At 37.5% G+C, this 18,853-nt stretch overlaps 1 protein-coding gene across 1 annotated transcript in view; it reads right to left on the bottom strand.

Annotated features, from left to right (window-relative positions):
- The window catches only part of LOC150092508 (vesicular glutamate transporter 3-like), a 71,025-nt gene that overhangs the window by 26,882 nt on the left and 25,290 nt on the right, over positions 1–18,853 (bottom strand). The window contains exons 3-7 of the mRNA XM_090414566.1: positions 11,415–11,530; positions 8,010–8,124; positions 7,346–7,433; positions 6,699–6,782; positions 2,537–2,655 (exon numbers count right to left, since the gene is read on the bottom strand). Coding sequence (XP_090270692.1) covers positions 2,537–2,655; positions 6,699–6,782; positions 7,346–7,433; positions 8,010–8,124; positions 11,415–11,530 — 522 coding nt within the window. The remainder of the gene's footprint in view (positions 1–2,536; positions 2,656–6,698; positions 6,783–7,345; positions 7,434–8,009; positions 8,125–11,414; positions 11,531–18,853) is intronic.

An 18,853-nucleotide genomic window follows, 5' to 3' on the forward strand; every position in this document is an offset into this window, starting at 1 on the left:
CACCCATCTTGCGCAAAGGTTTTCCATTTGCAATTCTTCATGCAAAATATATCCTACACGTTCTTTTAAAATGCCTATAGTCTCAGCAATTTCACGCACGTTGACTCCCCAGTCATCCAATGCCATGTGAATCATTTTTTCACGTGAATCATCTTTTCACATGAATCATCTTTAAGGCTGGTACAGCCACGATTAAACTCGGCGGTCCATTCCTTAATTGCCGAAAACCAAGGAGAAAAGTGCCCATAAACTTTTATGAAGTTCAAATGAATTTCTTGTGGCGTTAAACATTCTTTTACAGAGAATTTTATAACCGCACGATACTCAATTTTATCCATTTCAAGGGATGCAGACAACACTTTTACTTCAGACAGCTCTATAAAACAAGCTTGCAATTTCGGATGGATGCTTATGACAGATGTACCAAATTAGGAAAAAATAATCTTGCCGATAGTACTGCCATCTATGGCCGAGGCGGAGAAGGTTTCAGAACTTCCTCGTATATAATTGAAATTTATTATTATTATTATTATTATTTGAGACCTCCAGGGAGTCAAAGTACTTATCGAGGGAAGGCACCTGCTCTACAACTCTGTCTTCAACATTCAATCACAACTGGCTGCAACTACACCATCGCCGTCTACCGCCGATCCCCACTCGTATTTCCAGAGACGATCACAAATATATATGTCCACTGCGGGATTCGAACCCGAATCCTTTTGGCTGGAGAGTGGATAAGCTATCCACTCGGCCAACCAGGTCGGCTATTTCTTAATTTTTTAAAAAATATGGTTAAAATATTTCTTATATGGGAAATATTTTTTTATCCCAATATATCCGCGATGAATAACTTTATACCGATATTAAAAATTTTGAAAAAGCTAAATATAATCGAAATTATTTCTTAATTCTTAAAAATATTTCTTAATTTTAAAAAAAATATAAAGAAATTTTTTTATCATATATCCGCGATGAATTTTCGTGAGATTAATTTTTCCCCCACGATTTATTTTCCCGCTATGAATTGTCGGTGATCAATTTTCCCGCGATTAATTGTCGCAGATGACTGTCAGGACACGGAACATAATCCATTTAACCTCTGTAGCTTTCGATGCCAAAACAAAGTAACTTTCGCAGCATCATATCAGAAAGTGAAGTAAATTTAATATCATACTACTGGCTCATCCTAAAAGTATATATCAGACACGAATTCAGCAATTTTAAAATCATTCTATCTTTACTAATGCGACAATGTCATTAATAAAAATTTATTTCTTCAGATATTCCGTCAATTTCAACGCTCATAAAACCCAGTTCTGTCTTATTTCTCACAAAAAAGAACCCTTGTCTCCCAGTATTATTTTGATAACACCCACATTTCCAGACAATTTGAGATTTCTCTTCTTGGAATCACCCTGACCTGAGACCGCTCCTGGCATAAACACATCACAACCATCACATCCTCAGATTCTAAAAAAAATGGATTTCTCTTTCGCTCAAGACGTTACTTCACTTCTGTACAGATGTTAACCTTACACAATCGCAAATCTTCCCAGCTATTGAATACTGCTGTCCCATATGGAGTGGGGGGGCCCTAAAAGCTCCTTCAAAATGCTTGACTCAATACAGAGGAGAGCAATTAGACATTAATGTCCCATCTCTTCCCAACTCGTTCCTCCCTCTTTGGCAAAGATGTTTGGTTTCCGCAATATCTATATTCTACAAATAATTCCATGGGAAATACCGATCTGAAATTCCCCCACTTAGTACAAAGCCGTTGGTTGGAACACGTGCTTGTGCTGCTGCTGTTGGAATTTTCTGTATTGTGGAATGCTTTTCTTCCTGATGTGTTTCCCAAGGAGTACAATACACAGGCTTCTAAATCAAATGTAAACAAGTCTCTCCTTTCCCAATCCACAACCTATATACGGTACTAATGTACTATAGGTTGATCAACCAAACTCTCGTGTATGAGCACAACATAAAAAAAAAATATTCTAACATGTTTCGTTTTGATGAGCAGATGTTATTGCTTTTCACCTAAGATCCATTGTAAAACAGTCCACCTGGCTTGGCAAATCAACAACGCATCTACACTCCAAATCGGATGTTCGTCCAAATCGGGTCTAGCATGAGATATTTGAATCGCTTTATTCATCCAGTGTACCGTACACCGTACTGTGCTTACCGGAAGCCTAATGTGACTTAAAAAGTTCCAGGTTTGGTCCACAGAGCAGCTGTTTCTGTATTATCTAATAACTAGGTAACGACTACTGCTAATGTACGATAGATTTAGAACGCATTTGAAACGCTAATAAAATAGTACATCTTAGGAGATTCCAAGTTCTGAACCTCAACTATGATGACTACAGATTCCTAAAATTCGTTTTTCCCACTTGAACTGTCGATTGTAGTTGATCCAAAATACTGCACTCTAAGCGTCGTCTTGTTACTTAAAGTCCTTCAGTACGGTTATCTTACTAGCGTACACAATCACACACACGCACTTAAATATTAAATTATCTCAAATACTTACCGGCTCAGCCCTCGTTTGTCCACTCGTTTTGTATTCAAACCTAGAATAGTTTTGCTCAGCTTTCCGCCATAGTACAAACAGCGAACACCAAGCGCTAAACCATAAGAGACCCATCATACCTAAGAAACAAACAAAACCGAACAATAACTTATAACCAAATGGATTTAAAATTAAAAGATAGTATCAATTAGCAGTGCGAGAAGTAAGAGAAACGAGGCTAATGGAATGTGTTAAAAGGAAACAGCCATACAACTTTATCAGGTTGATAATTAAATGCGTATCAGACTCGAAAACATGAAATCTGTTTTCCAGTACACTAAGTCTATCACTTTATTAAAAGCCCAAACACAACAGCGCTTCTGACTACCATCACCATTCAAATAATCTCGATAAGTGGAAGTATCCATCTAATGAGATTCTAGAAACATCTGCAGATATCCTCTTAGGCAAGCTTTGTCAGTTCTTCCAACGCCGTTAGATTTTCTGCTGAGGTGAGTATCTGTCACTAACATTCAGTTGCCCTGCATCTCAAATATGCTAAATCGGATTGAGATCCTACGAGTGAGAACGCTAGCTCATTAATATGAAATAATCATTCTTGAATACACAAGTCTCTGACACGACTCACTATTTTCTTGGAGGTTTCCATTACACTCACAGTAAACTGTTCAAATGAATGAGTGTATGAGGTGTTCAATACAATAATTTGCACCTACAAACACATGTTTCAGTGGGTTCTTCCCTCAAAGAAATTCGTCTTTTTAACCCCGCAAAATATGCAAAGTGGCGGAAAGACATGCAATTAAGAGATTAAAATGCTCGCCTCATACTCTTAAGTTCTCGGCTCTAATTCAAAACAATAGCGAAATCAGAGCAGTGCTGAGCGAATAGGTCGCACCATTTAGCACTTGCGTTAGAAATAGAAAAGGATCTAAGAAAAGTGTAGTACTTCAATCTTTATTACACAGCTAATGTTTCTGTTAATCTAATTACCATTCGTTCTTGTCCTAGCTGTTGTTTTTGTTGAATCTCACCTTCTAAAAGGCATTAAATGATGTATATAATCCAAGAAGCTCTTCTCCGCAGACCGAATGTAGAACTCACTCAAGGTTACTTCAGGCCTAAGTGGGAGTCTGGTATCAAAAAACTCCATTGCTCATGGTAGGATTTAAACCTACCATGAGCTGTCTCCAATTTGTCGTTAGGAGAGCACAGATGCTACTCCTCTGCTCCGACCAAGGCCAGCAGTGGGAATCCTATTAATACCCTCACCAATAATCTTATATTCTCCAATATGGACAGTATCTTCTCTGCAACCAGATTAGTCGAAGGAAGAAAAGCAGAGGCTTTTCTTCCTCTGGAAGAAAAGGGTATTATCCTCTGGAAGGAGAGTACTTTCAGAGCTTGGTTCACCATCCTATCGATTGGAGATATGAAGTTGCTTATAACGTATCGAGTTGGATTGCTACAACAGGATTCCTGATTTATTAATCCCTCATCGTTTCTAATACCAATGTGCTATAGATTTGCAATTCTCTGTTATTTTGTTTGTTGGGGGTTTACTTTTTGAAGAAATGTTGTCACGCGCAGTATTTCTCATCTTTGATTACTCTGTACTTCTTCATCTTCTTCCTTCTCTCAGGATTTTTAAGCCAGATGACCTCTTTCTACAGCTAACTTTATTTTCTCGATTTGACTCCGTGTCTTATTCCTTTTGAACTATAGCTAGTTATTTTCCTGGATATGGTATTCTTTCAAATGGCATTCGTTCTGCATGATCTTTTTATTATTTCTGTATGTTTTATTATTAGTACTTCTAATATTTATGTCTGCTTCAATTCTTTGAATTACCTCCATTTCGTTTTTCACTACAATCATATGATCTGCTGTTTTTCTTTTTCTTTCTATTATAAAGATTTTCTTTCTTATTTTTTCTCAATGTTCAGATCATTTATACTTTTCCATTCAATATCGATCATTTTTTTTTAATTTGGAGAAACTAATTCACTGGAATTAGGAGTGCTTAAACATTTCTGATAACGTATTGGAGTTTGTCAGTTCCGTGTCCTTGGACCATTTTTGAAGAAGATCATGGGAAACTGGTGTCCTGTATAAGAGCGAGCATTGAGATTCACATGAAAGGAAATTCCTACAATATTCAACCTCCATAACAACATTCGGATACAAATTATTTTAAACTCCTTGCTGCTCCGTAATTCCACATTTTGTTCTTCACAGCTTGCACAGAAAGAAATCATTTCATAATCTATCCGATTATATCCCAAAAAAATCATAATTCTCACCGTCTGACATGAAGAAACGGTCTCTTCTATCACTACAGCAAGTACCGCCACCATTCAGAGCTTTTTTGTTTCGATTTTTTTCAGGTTTAGACCTGAAGAGACAGCTTCTCCAACAGCAAAGCCATTTCGTCAGAGATTTTAATGTGCAAAACTTTCTTAATGTACTTTTAATATACTTGACTCCCTTATCTTCTTCACCTGTACAGATCTATCTGGGAATGGATTCTGAGCAACAACGATCTCACAAACAAGTACTAGTGGAATAAAATGGCAGAGCGTAAGATGTGATTAATCTCTGCTAAATGAAGAAACTACCACAGTTTCTGAGGAAGAAGAAACGACCTCGTTGTCCGTACCAGAACACCTGTTCAAACATGAGAGCAATAATCCATTTCGGAATCTCGAATCGTGACGACGTGAATTCAACCTTGAATACGCGCCTACGTTGTGTTACAGTTAAGTTGGAGCAGTTATAAAATTCATTTTTTACTGAGAAATAAAGACTGGATTAGGATTGCCGAGTAAACTTCTTCTTCTTCTTAATCCTTACCTCTTTTACCTTTCAGGGTGTCCAGGTTTTTTATTCTTATAACCGCAGCCGTCACTCAAGGATAAGGTGGTTAGCCCTATGCCTCCCGATGTGTCCTATGTCTGTGGATCCGGGTGCGTTCAAGGGGGCCGGTGTGCCTGATTGGGGGAACGAAAAACCCGAGTTTCCGGTTGAAAAACACCCTGCTTCCATATAAGACCGGCTAACTCACCTTTCTTCAAAAAGGACCAGATAAAGGTTCCTCACATCACTGAAGGGAATCGAACCCAGGTCTTTCCGACAAAAGGACTTCGTCTATACCGACCGAGGTACGGAGTCTCGGAGTGAAATTCTACCCGGTTATATTTTCTTAATGAAAGACTAGATCATCTCTCGTGAACTGAATCTGTCATCAGTTTCCCCACTTTGTATAGAGAAACATTCGATGCAGTAGTTTCATGCATTCTTGAGATTTTCCTTGTTTTTTGCTTTGTTAAGGTTGTAAAAAAGACGTAGCGCATAGTGCTATCTTGTGAAAGATAGCACAGTACTATCTTTCACAAGGCTGAGGATGGGGTTTGCTGTCGATAAAAAGACATCTCTGGAACATATAAGACAGCAGAAATACGAGCAGATTCGTAGGATTCTCCAACATCGGTAGTGAGGTGAGAGTACAAACATTGTCCTGCTACACGCACGCGCACACACGCTGAGACATCGGAAAAAATCTAGACACCACCTGCGTCAGTTAGACGCAGGATGGTTACTTGCTCAGGAAGATTTTTTTGGCCAAAAGGGTCAGATGCCCTAAAATATTTAAACACCTTTTTGGTTTCTTCAAACCAGTTGGAGGATGAAATGATCTTATGGAATCTTGGAAGAAACTAATTAATTAATACGATCGCCGATTAGGTGAAAGACTCCCATGTGATGTAGAGGTTGGGGGTTAAAGAAATTCTTCATTATTTCGAAAAAGACCGGTGGACACTATGGATCCATAATAAATATTTGTCCAATTATAGACTCGCTGATTGACTGAAGTTCAACGGTATCGAATTAATGACTATAAAAATAGTCATTAATTCGATTTAATTACAACTCCTCCTTCTGGATTTCATTTGTTCGTTATCTTGGATTACTAATGAGAATAAATCCATGATCCATGATTAAGTAGCGTTTGCTAGTTTCCTGGACTGTAAATAATGGACAGCGAGGTAACATATTTCGAAATCTTTGTATCACCGGCGATGCTGTAAGTAATCAAGGTGAAAATATATTGTTAGCGTAATAATGCTTTACATTAACGTGGTACTGAAATGATTCAACTTACCATAGATATAAAATTCCATTTTCCAATTAGAGCGATCAGCTCTGCTGAATATGGCAGCAATCAGAGTCGTTCCAAGGAACTGAGCTGCAGGAGAGAATGAGATAAAATGCAGTTTTATTTAAGCTATTTATTGCAATTACAACGAGGGCATTATAATCATTTGCATTTAAATATTGTGAATTTTAGTCACGTATTAGGAGGTAACGAATTGACGTGTTTTCCTCCCTTGAAAGGATTCGAGTTGCTTTTCTGTAATTTTTAAGAATCGAATTCGAATAGGATATGAGTCGTTTCACGTGAACACAAGTACATAATAATAATATATAAAATTAACGGGAGAATATTACGTGGTCCATGTTGTTAAACATATTAGTATTCTTATTTGCAAATTATTTAGTTTCAGTCATGCAGAAATAATATCAATGCGATTATTGCTAACAGATTAGGTAAGAATGTCAATTAGGATTGTGGAATATGTCAATGTTCCGAATACAGAAGCTTTACTAAAAAAACATTTTCAAAATTGCCGATAAAATAAATACAAACGAAATATTTTTATTCGTAGAACCAGAAATTATTTCGTGAATTGGTTTAAAAACTATTTAACAGAAAAAAATGCATCCGATTTAGGAAGAACGCAATCTTACCTGCTATATCTAAAGTTCCGGTGATTGTCTTGCGATGATCATTGCCCACTTCGGACCACGTTCCAAATATTGCCGGTGTTATCATCCCCTTTGAAAAAATAAGAATCGGTTAGTCTTCGGTGCATCAACGGGGCCCACTGTTAACAAACACCTCTTAAGTTCCAAATTAACTAAGCATTTGCATTTCGTGCAATAATACTCTTTAAATCCATGATATCTAATTTAAAATATTTGGTTAAGAGCGGTGCGCGTGCCGCCATTCCAACATCACTTCGCTTTAAACTTCTCGCTTACTTCGTTATGAGTCGGTCTGCTGAGTGCTGCCATTCGCTTGCTTGCTTATTTATCAGACTCTGAGATTTTTGAAATTAGAAATGCAGAAGGGCATGTTTTCGTCACATTCACAAACGTCATTGATGCTCTCTACGTTTTACAACCTCTGGCATTTCGGAAGAAGTCAGCTATAGTTAATAAACTTTAATTTTCGTTTAAAAGTTTCTGAAACGAGAACTGGGTTCTGTTTAAACAGTTCCGATTTAGTTGCATTTTTTAAATGAATTTAAACTAAATAAATTCCGAAATATTCTCTTCCAGGGAGTTTTCTTTAAAAAAAAGGAAGCAAAAAAAAAAAAAAACATTCGCAATTCGAATAGTACTTACTTACCCTCGCTACTCCGTAGATCATCATAACGGGGAATGCCAATCCAGGCCCTACCAGAAAGGATGTAGGGATGATGATGGTGCAAAGAGACACTGCAATGCCAGACGCTGCATATAACCTGAAATTGCAAAGAGAATGGGGATTTGTTGTATGTGCGGTTTTGAACGAAAATGGCCGGCAGATATTTTTTTTTCTTTTTATAATTAGACTAACGGCCATTGCCTCGATTCATTATATAATTCTGAGCAATGTTTCCTCTTTTGTGACAAACATAAACTTAAAACACCAGATACATAATAAATACAAATCAAGTTGGGTTTTAGAAACTAACTTTAAAGCTAAAAGATAAGATGAGATGAGAAGTGTTGTGAGAATATATAGCCGTTTTCTGCACAGGAATATCTACGAGGTGGAAATAGTAGCGACAGTCGCAAGTAAATTTGGACAGATGACAGTACCATTAATTACGAGGGTGGTCTGAAACGTTCTCGGCCTCGATCATAGATGGCAACACTATTGGCAAGATTTGTTTTTCTACGTTGGTATACATCTGTCGTAAGCTTCCACGTGAAATTGCAAGTCATTCTATCAAGTAGTTTGTTTTATACAGCTGTCTGAAGCAAAAGTGTTGTCTGTATCCCTTGAAATGGATAAAACTGAGTATCGTGCGGTTCTAAAATACTTTGTATAAGAAAGTTTAACGCCAAAAGAAATTCTTTCGAAGTTCATAAAAGTTTATGGGAATTCTTCTCCTTGGTTTTCTATAGTTAAGTAATGGGCTGTCGAGTTTAAACGTGGACGCACCATCCTTGAAGATGATCCATGTGAAGGACGTCCAAATCGTGTAACAACACCAAAAAGCATTGATCAAGTGCGCAATATGGTATTGGTTGACTGGCAAGTCAAAGAACGTGAAATTGCCGAGACGATAGGCATTTCAAAAGAAGGGGTAGGATATATTTTGCGTGAAGAATTTCAAATGAAAAAGCTTTGCGCAAGATCGGTGCCGTGCTTGCTCACAGTAGATCAAAAACGCACTCGCATGAAAATCTCTCAACAGTGTTTGGAGCATTTTAACAAGAATAAAACTGATTTTATGTGTCGATTTATTACTACGGATGAGAACTGGATTCACCATTACACAGCAGAATCCAAACAGTAGTCAAAGCAGTGGACAGAAGCCGTTTGTTCAGCGCCAAAGAAGACAATGTCGGTTCCATCAGAAGGAAAGGTCGTGGCATCGGTGTTTTGGGATGCTAAAGGGATTTTGTTTATTAATTATCTTGATAAGGATAAAACAGTAACTGGGGAATGTTATTCCTATCTTTTAAGCAGACTAGACGAAACAATTCGTGAGAAAACACCAGGGTTGAAGAAGGAAAAAAAATCATCTTTCATCAGGACAATGCACCCGCCCACAAAGGTGTGTTGGCAATGGGAAAATTGAGGGATTTGCACTATGAATTGTTGGAACATTCACCCTATTCCCCAGATTTGGCACCCTCTGACTTCTGTCTCTTCCCAAAACTAAAACTCTTCCTCGCTGGTCAGCGTTTTTCTTCGAATCAAAAGGTGATTGCAGCTGTAGAGGAGTATTTTGCATATCTTACTGAGAACCACTACGGGGACGGGATAATGGCGCTGGAGCATCGCTGGAATAAATGTATTAGTCTTAAGGGAAATTATGTTGAAAAAAAAAATAATTTCGAAATTATAAATTCGTATTTTCATTGTTAAGGCCGAGAACTTTCCAGACGACTCTTGTACGTATGTTATCTCAGATTTTCAGGAGGCACTCTAGCGTTTCAGTAATGTGGTCGCCTTTAAAATGGAGTGACGATCGTGGATGGTGAAATATAGGCATATAATGAGTTTTTTAAACTTTGTTATAGAATATGATATATTGGTGCATAACAAGTTGGTGTTCAGTTGTAACATATATGTTTAGATAACAGCTTATGTCACGTGATTGGAATGGAAGACTGACTGATATCACAAATTTGTGTATGGAGATAGGTGTATCTAGGAGAGGGAAAAGTAACGTGTAGATTTTAACAAGAGTGAGGACTAAGAAACATCATTATTCAGCTTTTATGTGAAAGATATCGTCTGTGAATTTTATATAGATATTCACTTGTTTGCAATGACATGGAAATAGAGAGCGCTGATGTTGTGACTTTACAAAAGGAGTTTAGAAGCTGGAGAGGTGTGGAGGAATAAAAAATGGGAATATTAGTTAACATAACTAAGTGTAAGCTTTTTGGCTTTGAATGCAAACATGTCATATACATACACTATGTTGGGACTATTTTAGATAGAAGAACAGACCGCGAACATTCACGTAGTAATGATAAACAGAAATTGCACGTTCAGGATACACATTGCAAATTTGGTTCACTCAAGCCACAAGATTGTTGCAGTACTGCGATGGACATTCTTCTGTAGAGATAAGGCGAACGTGGTTCAGTTAAATACTACTGTAACTATATCTAGACTGTTATGCCCATATCTGGTCGCTATATGTCGTAGTTAGTGGAAGAAATTTTAGAAATTCTAAAAAAAAAAATTAAAAAAAAGTCGATTACTTAAATGATTTCACGAGTGTGGAACTTTGATTATAAGGAGACGATGAGGAAAAGTAATCGGAAACGTTAGTGGATAGAAGAGAGGTAAAATGATTGAGACAGTTGATGTTGAATGATGTGGATTTACCGGATGCGCAAGGAAAATATATCTCATACAGTACAACAAAGAAAACGATGAAGATAAAGGGAGCCATTCGGGAAGAGTGTGCAACAGAATTGAGAATTAACTTTATCTGCATGCGTGAAGAGTAATCGGTGCATGTAATGGCTTCTGAGGATACTGAAAGCAATGATAGTCAATGAGTTGAAGTACTACGACAGACACTGTGGCATCTGAAGTGAACGTCACCTGGTGAATCCAACGGTTCGTGGGGGTTGAAAATAATAACAATCATAATCTCATCCATGGGGACACCATTGTCAGGTGCATATGCCTGCACGCTCTGAGGATGCCAAGGACTGCAATGGATGGCGATAGTGTAGGTACCAGCAAGGCTTCCCAACTCAGACAGGTCGTAGCTCCTGTGCTAAGGCTTGTGATTATTTTGTTACGTGTCGTTTGTACTCTTTGAGTGTGAATTCTGTTAAATAAATATAGAAATAATAATAATAATAATAATAAAATATTAATAATAATAATAATTCTGACACTAAATTCTGTGGTAAGTAATATTACAAATATATAAATCTGAATTTATTTCTGATGAACATCTATTTAAAAACACAGATATTTAACAGCATGTTTAACTATAATAAATAAACAAAGTTAGCTTGTTATAGTTAAGCTGTCAGAGATTGGGACATCGCAATTAATTTTGCTTACCAGTAAGGAGGAATAAGTGTGGCCAGAATTCCTGCAGGTAGCTGAATAAGTAAATACGGCACAAGTAGGGCTGTTCCAAGAAATCCGTAATTAAGAATGTGCCAAGGGTTGTTTTTCTGTTTGAGAAAAAGAAACGAAAGAAAGAAGCATTGTTACTAGTTGGTTAAATGCACTTATATAAAAAAAGATGATATATCCTACTTATTGGAGGCCTCGAATGGCTTGAGGAGGTTTCAAGTTTGGTATACATGGTAAGTAAAGCCTGCAGTCTTTACTGACCATGCAAAAAAAATAATAATAATTCATGGAAAACTAAAACGTCTTTCGCAAAGGAAAAACATTGTGTAATCGAATGGGCTATGAGTGTAATGTGAAAGTATTGAACACATCCGATTTGTTCTTTTTTTATTGAATTAATTCACACATTTATAGTAAACGAATGTTCTGAATTTAAATTATATCTTAAAATTATTTCATTCTTATTGGCTTCATTTCTTATGGAAGATTGGTAATTCTTAAATCGTTAGGCGGTCAGGGTTTGTTTTACTCGCCCACCAAGTACTGAGTCTGTTTGTTCAGTTTGAGTTAAGCGTCGAGAGAGAGAGAGCGTATTTTTTTGTATTTACTGATTACCTTGCCCGGTGGGTTCGGCTGAACGACCGTAATTATTATAATTGTTTCTAAATAATTTATTTCATTCTTTTTTCATCTCGCTTGCCGTTACCCATTTAACGATGGAAGAATGGGTAATAAAACAACAAACAAACAATGTGCCGGTTACAAAACCTTTGATTAGCACCAATGAACAATCGAGTGACGTGCAGCTGGGCACGAGTTCTGAGAACAGCACTAACAAACGGCCGCACGATGAATTTTTCTCTGGAAACTGAGTCTGAAAACCTTGTAATGGCTTCTTATGAAATATCAAAATTAATTACTGAAACTGGTTATCCTCACACAGTTGCCGAGAAATTAATAGTTCCAGCAATGAAAGTGTTTGCATCTGAAATATGTGATAAAAAAACAGCAGAGCTAATTTGATATGCTGACGCTATCAAATAACACAGTGAAGCGTAGAATCAGAGAGATGGCAGATAATATCGAAGAAACTGTCGTAGGTCACTTAAAAGAGTGTAATTTTTTTTTCCTTTCAAGTCGATGAAAGTACAGACATATCGGACAATGCCAATTTAATGTGTTTTGTGAGATACGATTGTGACAATCCAACTCAGACAGACTTTATTTTTTGTAAACCTCTGACAACAAGAACAACAGCTGAAGAAGTTTTTAATTTGACTGCAAATTACATCAGTGAAAAGGGCATTGAATGGAAGAAACGTGTGGGACTGAGTAGCAATGGAGCCCGCGCAATGGCAGGCGTACGTACTGGACTTTTTCCGATGATCAAAGCCGTAGCACCAGACTATGTATGGGTGCATTGTAGCATTCACAGAGAAGCACTGACCGTCAAAAGAATGCCATTGCTTTTAAATGCAACTATGCAAGTGTACAATTTATGAAATTTATAAAATCGTCCATTGAAATTGAGAATATTCTCTGCGTTGTGCAAAGAAATGGGGAATGAACATGAACATCTTCTTTTACACTGCGAGATGCGATGGCTGTGAAGCGGGGATGTTCTAAGAATGCTTATTGAAATGAAGGATGAAGTTTTAATGTTCTTATACCAACATCCCCCAACGGCTAGGGATGTAATATTTGAATTCAAAGACAGTTTTCATGATGTCAGTTGGTTAATCAAAGTTGCCTACCTTTGTGACATTTTTGATTTTTTTGAATAATTTAAATCTGACATTACAAGGTATCAATGTAACTGCATTTAAAGGGCAAGAGAAGGTGGAAGCTGCAACAAAAAAACTCAGTCTGTGGTCTGTCTTGTGGAAGCAAATAATTACAAATCTTTTACAAAGCTAACAGAATTACAAAAAGAATGTAATATGAGTTCCATGCCGGATGAGATTTCAACTGTTATCAAGGAACACATGCTAGGACTGCACGCAAGTCTGAAGGAATATTTACCCCCAATCAACAGCAACAAAACATGGATAAGGAATCATTTACAGTGAACGCAGAATCTGAGAAAGAATTACTGGATTCAGATACTGAATCTATAATTGAACTGTCGTGTGATGCGGCACTCAAAGACATCTTCCACTGATCGGTTTTTGGATGTTTTGCCGTCAGGATTACCCAGTTTTAGCAGAAAAAGCGATAAAATTTCTAATGCCTTTTGTCACAACCTATAAGTGTGAAGCAGGCTTTTCAACACTGGTTTTTCTAAAAAATAAATATAGAAACCGATTGGAAGTCGAACAGGATTTGAAAATACAGTTATCATCTTTTCCTGCAAACCTGAAGTTTCTAGTTAACAAACAACAGCATCACACTTCTCATTAATAAATTACTTGGCTTTAGTTTAATTTTTTTATATTTTTGTAAAAGTAAATGCATCTTTATAATAATAATAATAAAAAATGAAAACTCTATGAACATTCAAATCTGTTTTATTTTACCTATTGGCCATAAAAAGTTTAGTGGGTCACGTTTAGTGGGCCATTGAAGTATTAAAATAACCGGGCCACGGAAAAAATATTAGCCAGACAGCCCTTCCGTTTCCAACTAACAGGCTCGAATCTTTTTGTAAACCCGGAAGTATGTGACTGTCTTTAGGTGGTAGATTATCTGGCGTGAGACTCACTCCATCCTCCTTATTGGAAATTTGTTTATTTGTAGTTTGAAAATGGAGATTTTGGTTTTGGTTTCTAGGGTTGGGTTTCATGCATAGTCACCCATTATCCAACCCATAGAATAACGTGCCTTGGGTGGTGTAAATAAATTTTAAAACTTTCCCGAGGGTTTCGCTGGCGATTATCATGAAAACTTTGTATCTGATTTAATTTATTTTTTACCAGCATTAGAGGGTTTTCGGATGCAGCGGGATGGACTCAACTTCAGCTCAGTATTCCATAGTGGTAAAAGTTTCGTGCACGAAATAAAATATTAAATAAAATACGTAATATTTAGCTTGTCAAAATTGTTCCCGTGACATTTACAGTAAGTTTAATTGAGTAGAATCAATGTGTTACTTGTAAATGTTCAGCTGATAACTGAATATATACGGTGAAGGCTGCACATTGATAGCCAACACTTTATCCTAAGGACAGCTCGATGCTGTTGTCAATAAGAGAGATAAGCGATTGTTCATTTGCACTGCTTATCTCACAAACTTCTAAGCTATTTCACAGCTCCGTCTCGAATAACTATTACTTTGAATTACTTTCTTAAGATTTAAATAAATTTATCGTCTGTTGTGTGAGATCAAAACCTTAGTTGCTGGCGTTCTGAAGTGTCATGGAAAATTTCCACGTTTCGTGAGTTCTTTAAAAATAGTAACTATGGCAATCAATTTTTGCAGGTGTAGAAAAACTTGTCAGTTTAGTTTGTGTTCAACTTGCAATCTATACGTGGATATTTTCCATAGCAAATTACACTCTCCAAATTTCGTGTGAGTAAAGTAATCCGTAAATTCTCCGGACTAATAGGTCTTCGTTCTATGAATCAAAAGTTTCATTAAGACATTTTAAGCCTCCAATAAGCATCGTGATATTTTAAGCGCGAAGCAATATTATCTATTACCCAAAATAATTAAAAATATGCCCATTGTTACGTCCCCCCTTCTATAGTTATCCTTTTAATGGTTCAATTACGTCTCTTTCTTCCCGTACCTCACTTCTATTATTTTCTACCTTTTTCTCTTAACTTGGGGCCGTATCTTATTATAAGGATATGGTTCGTGGGTTGAAAGCAAAGAGATTCCCACCAGACATTGGAAATTCCTTTGTTTCTGAGCTAATGCTGGTTCTTACTTCGAACTCAGGGAAAATTTCTATTTAGCTGCGCCACCCTAAGTTCTAGATTTTCAACTAGTGAAGAACCAAAGAACCAGTACCGAGCTCCGAACTGTATCCTTATTCCTGAATCTTATAAAAATGAACTCAAATCTCAAATTCATCACTATCTTAGTCTACAGTCGTGACCTCCCTTCCAAAATACCTCTCGCTGTGGTTCGATTTTAATGGGGGGTGCAGAAGAAAATGATTTTAGGCAAGGCAATTGTTAAATCAAAAGGAAACATTTAATTATGCACCAAACAATTGACAAATCATGAATAATTCAAACATGCATTCTATTCTAAATTAATTTCTGTTAAATCATAATCATTCAATCTCACTTATCCTTTCTTAACAAGCTTAGGAAACAGTTCCACATGGCACTCGAACAAAGGTGAAACAATGTCTCAACACTATTAAGTTTAATTCTATCATGCATTAATTTCAATGCCAATATCAGTTAAAATATAATCACTCAATTTCTCTAACTTCTATTTCAGACAAGCATAGGTATTCAATCCACATAATTCTCAAACAAAGGTAATGGTAAGATATATGATACATTTCTACTAAGGATATGCACTTCACAGACGCACAAGTCATGCTCTAATTTCTGCCTTCATGTCTTGGAATTTTGTCTGTTTCTCTAAACTAGGTTTCTAGAGTCCTGACGCGAATTCACAACATTCTAGTCTTAAACGTTCCAATAAAGTTACAATTACTCTTTCTGCACACTTTCATTGAACAAAGAAAAGGTTTCTACATTACCACCCAATTGGAATCTGCTGGAAAATCATACACATCTCGATTCAGCTTCACTTTCAGATTTATTTCTGGTTCCGTTCGACCTGTAGTTTCCTTCTCGTCAGACTCGGGCTAGATGAATCTCGGACACTGAAGACACGTGCTTGCCTTTTACTGGTTATCAGGTTTAAGCAAAGCTCGACTGTCTGTGCTGTATACTGGAACTCAGCTCCGCTGAACGAATTTTCTATCGGCAGATTCTCATGGTCTGCTCGGCATTCCTTCCTCGCTTGTGGCTCGACGCTTCGCCGAAGAGACCGGGACGAACATCGGGGCACGGAGAGAATGACTCCCACAAGAGCGAAAGACTGACCGGCAAGGGACTCTGACTGGAGATCCGACGAAACGAAAGAAAAAGCCCGGGTCCTTATAGTCCTTATAAGGACTATAAGGACCGGGAGTACTTATAGGACTTATAAGGACTATAGAGGACAGTGTAGGGATAAGGTGTTATTGAGCTATTAAAGCTCTGATCATGTCAAAAGGGTAACAGCAATAGCCAAGCCTCAGTTAGAACTTCATTGGCTACAGCATTGCCATCCATTACCCTCCAAGGGTATTAATCACCGCATCTCACGGTCGATTAACTCGGTATCGGCCAACAGCCCAGGTCCAGCACTGCGTTTCCTTTTTAAATTACGCGCCCCTACACTTCCGTACTACGTCATATCCTTTTCCTTCCTTGCTCACTTCAAAGCACAACTCCTTTCACCAGCGCCACATTCTCCCCTAGTAATCACTTTGGTGGTGGTGTGGGGGCGGGTTCGTCGCGTGCCTTCCCTTCAACGCATACTCTGGCGCAAGTGCACGATCTTTGATCCGTTACATCCTCACTCAAGTGCACAAACACTGGTGTTATTTTAAGCAAAGCTTAGGCAGTGGACTTAATTACAACAAAATGCATTATAATATTAAGGGATAAATAAGAGAATTCTAAAATTACTAAATTGTCTGGCACCTTTACATAAAATTTACCTGCTGGACATATCAGTATGTACAATGTTTAAAATTACCTGTTAAGCTCTGAAGAAACTATAAGTCAACCATTTTTAGTTTTATTCAGAATTTAACACCATCATGGTGGGAACTGAGCCAACAGCTCAACAAGTTGTTGGCTCAGTTCCCATCGTGATCTGAACTGAGTTCTTCAGTGAGCTGTTGACAACAAACTGCAAATGCTCTCCAGTTTGTTTAACTACAGCGACACTAGAAAGAGAGACAATTTATAGAAAGGGAGAGTTTGATGCGTTATTTTTGAAACAGTTTTAGCTTTATTTTTTTACAAAGCGTGCTCATACAGCTATTTTGAAATCTTTCATAGATAACGGAAACATGAAAAGGAAGAGATTCATGCATATTTATGCATCAAAAGATTTAAAATATTGATTAGAATTACGACCCGACCCATCTAGCAGCCATGAGACGGTATATTGTGTTTGTATTTTATTGCCTCTGCAGTAGCTTTACGGTTTTCTTATTTTGCAAAGAGAAGATAAAAACGATATCAGGAGAAGTTCAACTGAGTAACTCACTTAAGTTAAGACCTCATAATAATAATAATATTATTATTATTATTATACGGGCACCTTCATGAAGCCCGAAGACTCATCGCCGGAGACCCAATCTATCCATACAATCGAGCACACCTCTCCATGAACAGACAAAGCACTCACAACTGACTCTTGTCCTCACTCACCTACCAACTACACCTTTATTCAACTTCCAGGGATGACCCCCCCCTTGTTCTGGTCCCTCTAGCCAAGTGCTGAAACATTTCCCCTGAATAAATCCTATAATAATCCTTTAAGCAATTTAAATGTTTCTATCATAATCCCCTCTTTTTCTCCTATCACCAACTTCTGCAGTCCACACACCTTCAATCCATCCTTATAGGGAACATTCCACAGGCCACTAGCCATCTTTGTCACTCGCCTGTGAATCCTCTCCACCGCCTCCTCATCGCCAAGAAACCTAGGGGACCAGACTTGAGCACAATAATCGGGAAGTGGACGTATCAAGGCCTTATTAAGAGGAATAACAACTTCCTTGTCTCTACTTGTTAATGTGTTCTTCAATAGCCAAGTAATCTTATGGGCTACCTTAGCAATATGTCCTCTAAACTTTAACTCTTTGTCTGGCACTACCCCTAAATCTTTAGCTTCATCCATTTCCTGGAGTGCAGTGCCATGAATGTCATGAACGTCTTGTAATCTATTTCTCCCAAAGTGCATAACTTTACATTTCTCTACATTAAACTGACACCCATTAACTTTTGCCCACGCTGACAGCCTATTTAAATCTTCCTTCAAGCTTGCCACATCGCCTTCATTAACTATTACTCTACCTAATTTCGCATCATCAGCAAACAACTGAATATTTTATTTCAGGTTATTTCCTATATCGTTTATGTACAAATTACACAGGAAAGATTCCAGCACTGAACCTTGTGGCACACCACTAGTTACCTGTTTTTGTCTCGATTCTTCTCCTCCATATACCACTTTGTGATATCTGTCCAGAAGCCACCTTCTTATCCACTTAACCAGTGTCATGTCCATCCCCATTTGTTCTAATTTGTGTAAAAGTGTTCCGTGTGGTATTCAGGTTTCGCAAATACCGTGTGGTATTTGCGAAATCCAGCAGAATCGTCGTGTAGCCATTTCCTTTATCCATCTCTGCTGTTGCCCTGTTATGTTTTATGCCTCACACACAAAAACCTTCTGA

This window comes from Typopeltis vanoorti, chromosome 25 (genome assembly GCF_054136105.1).
Source record: "Typopeltis vanoorti isolate ZY-2024b chromosome 25, IOZ_Tvanoo_1.0, whole genome shotgun sequence".
NCBI classification, from domain to species: Eukaryota; Metazoa; Arthropoda; class Arachnida; order Uropygi; family Thelyphonidae; genus Typopeltis; species Typopeltis vanoorti.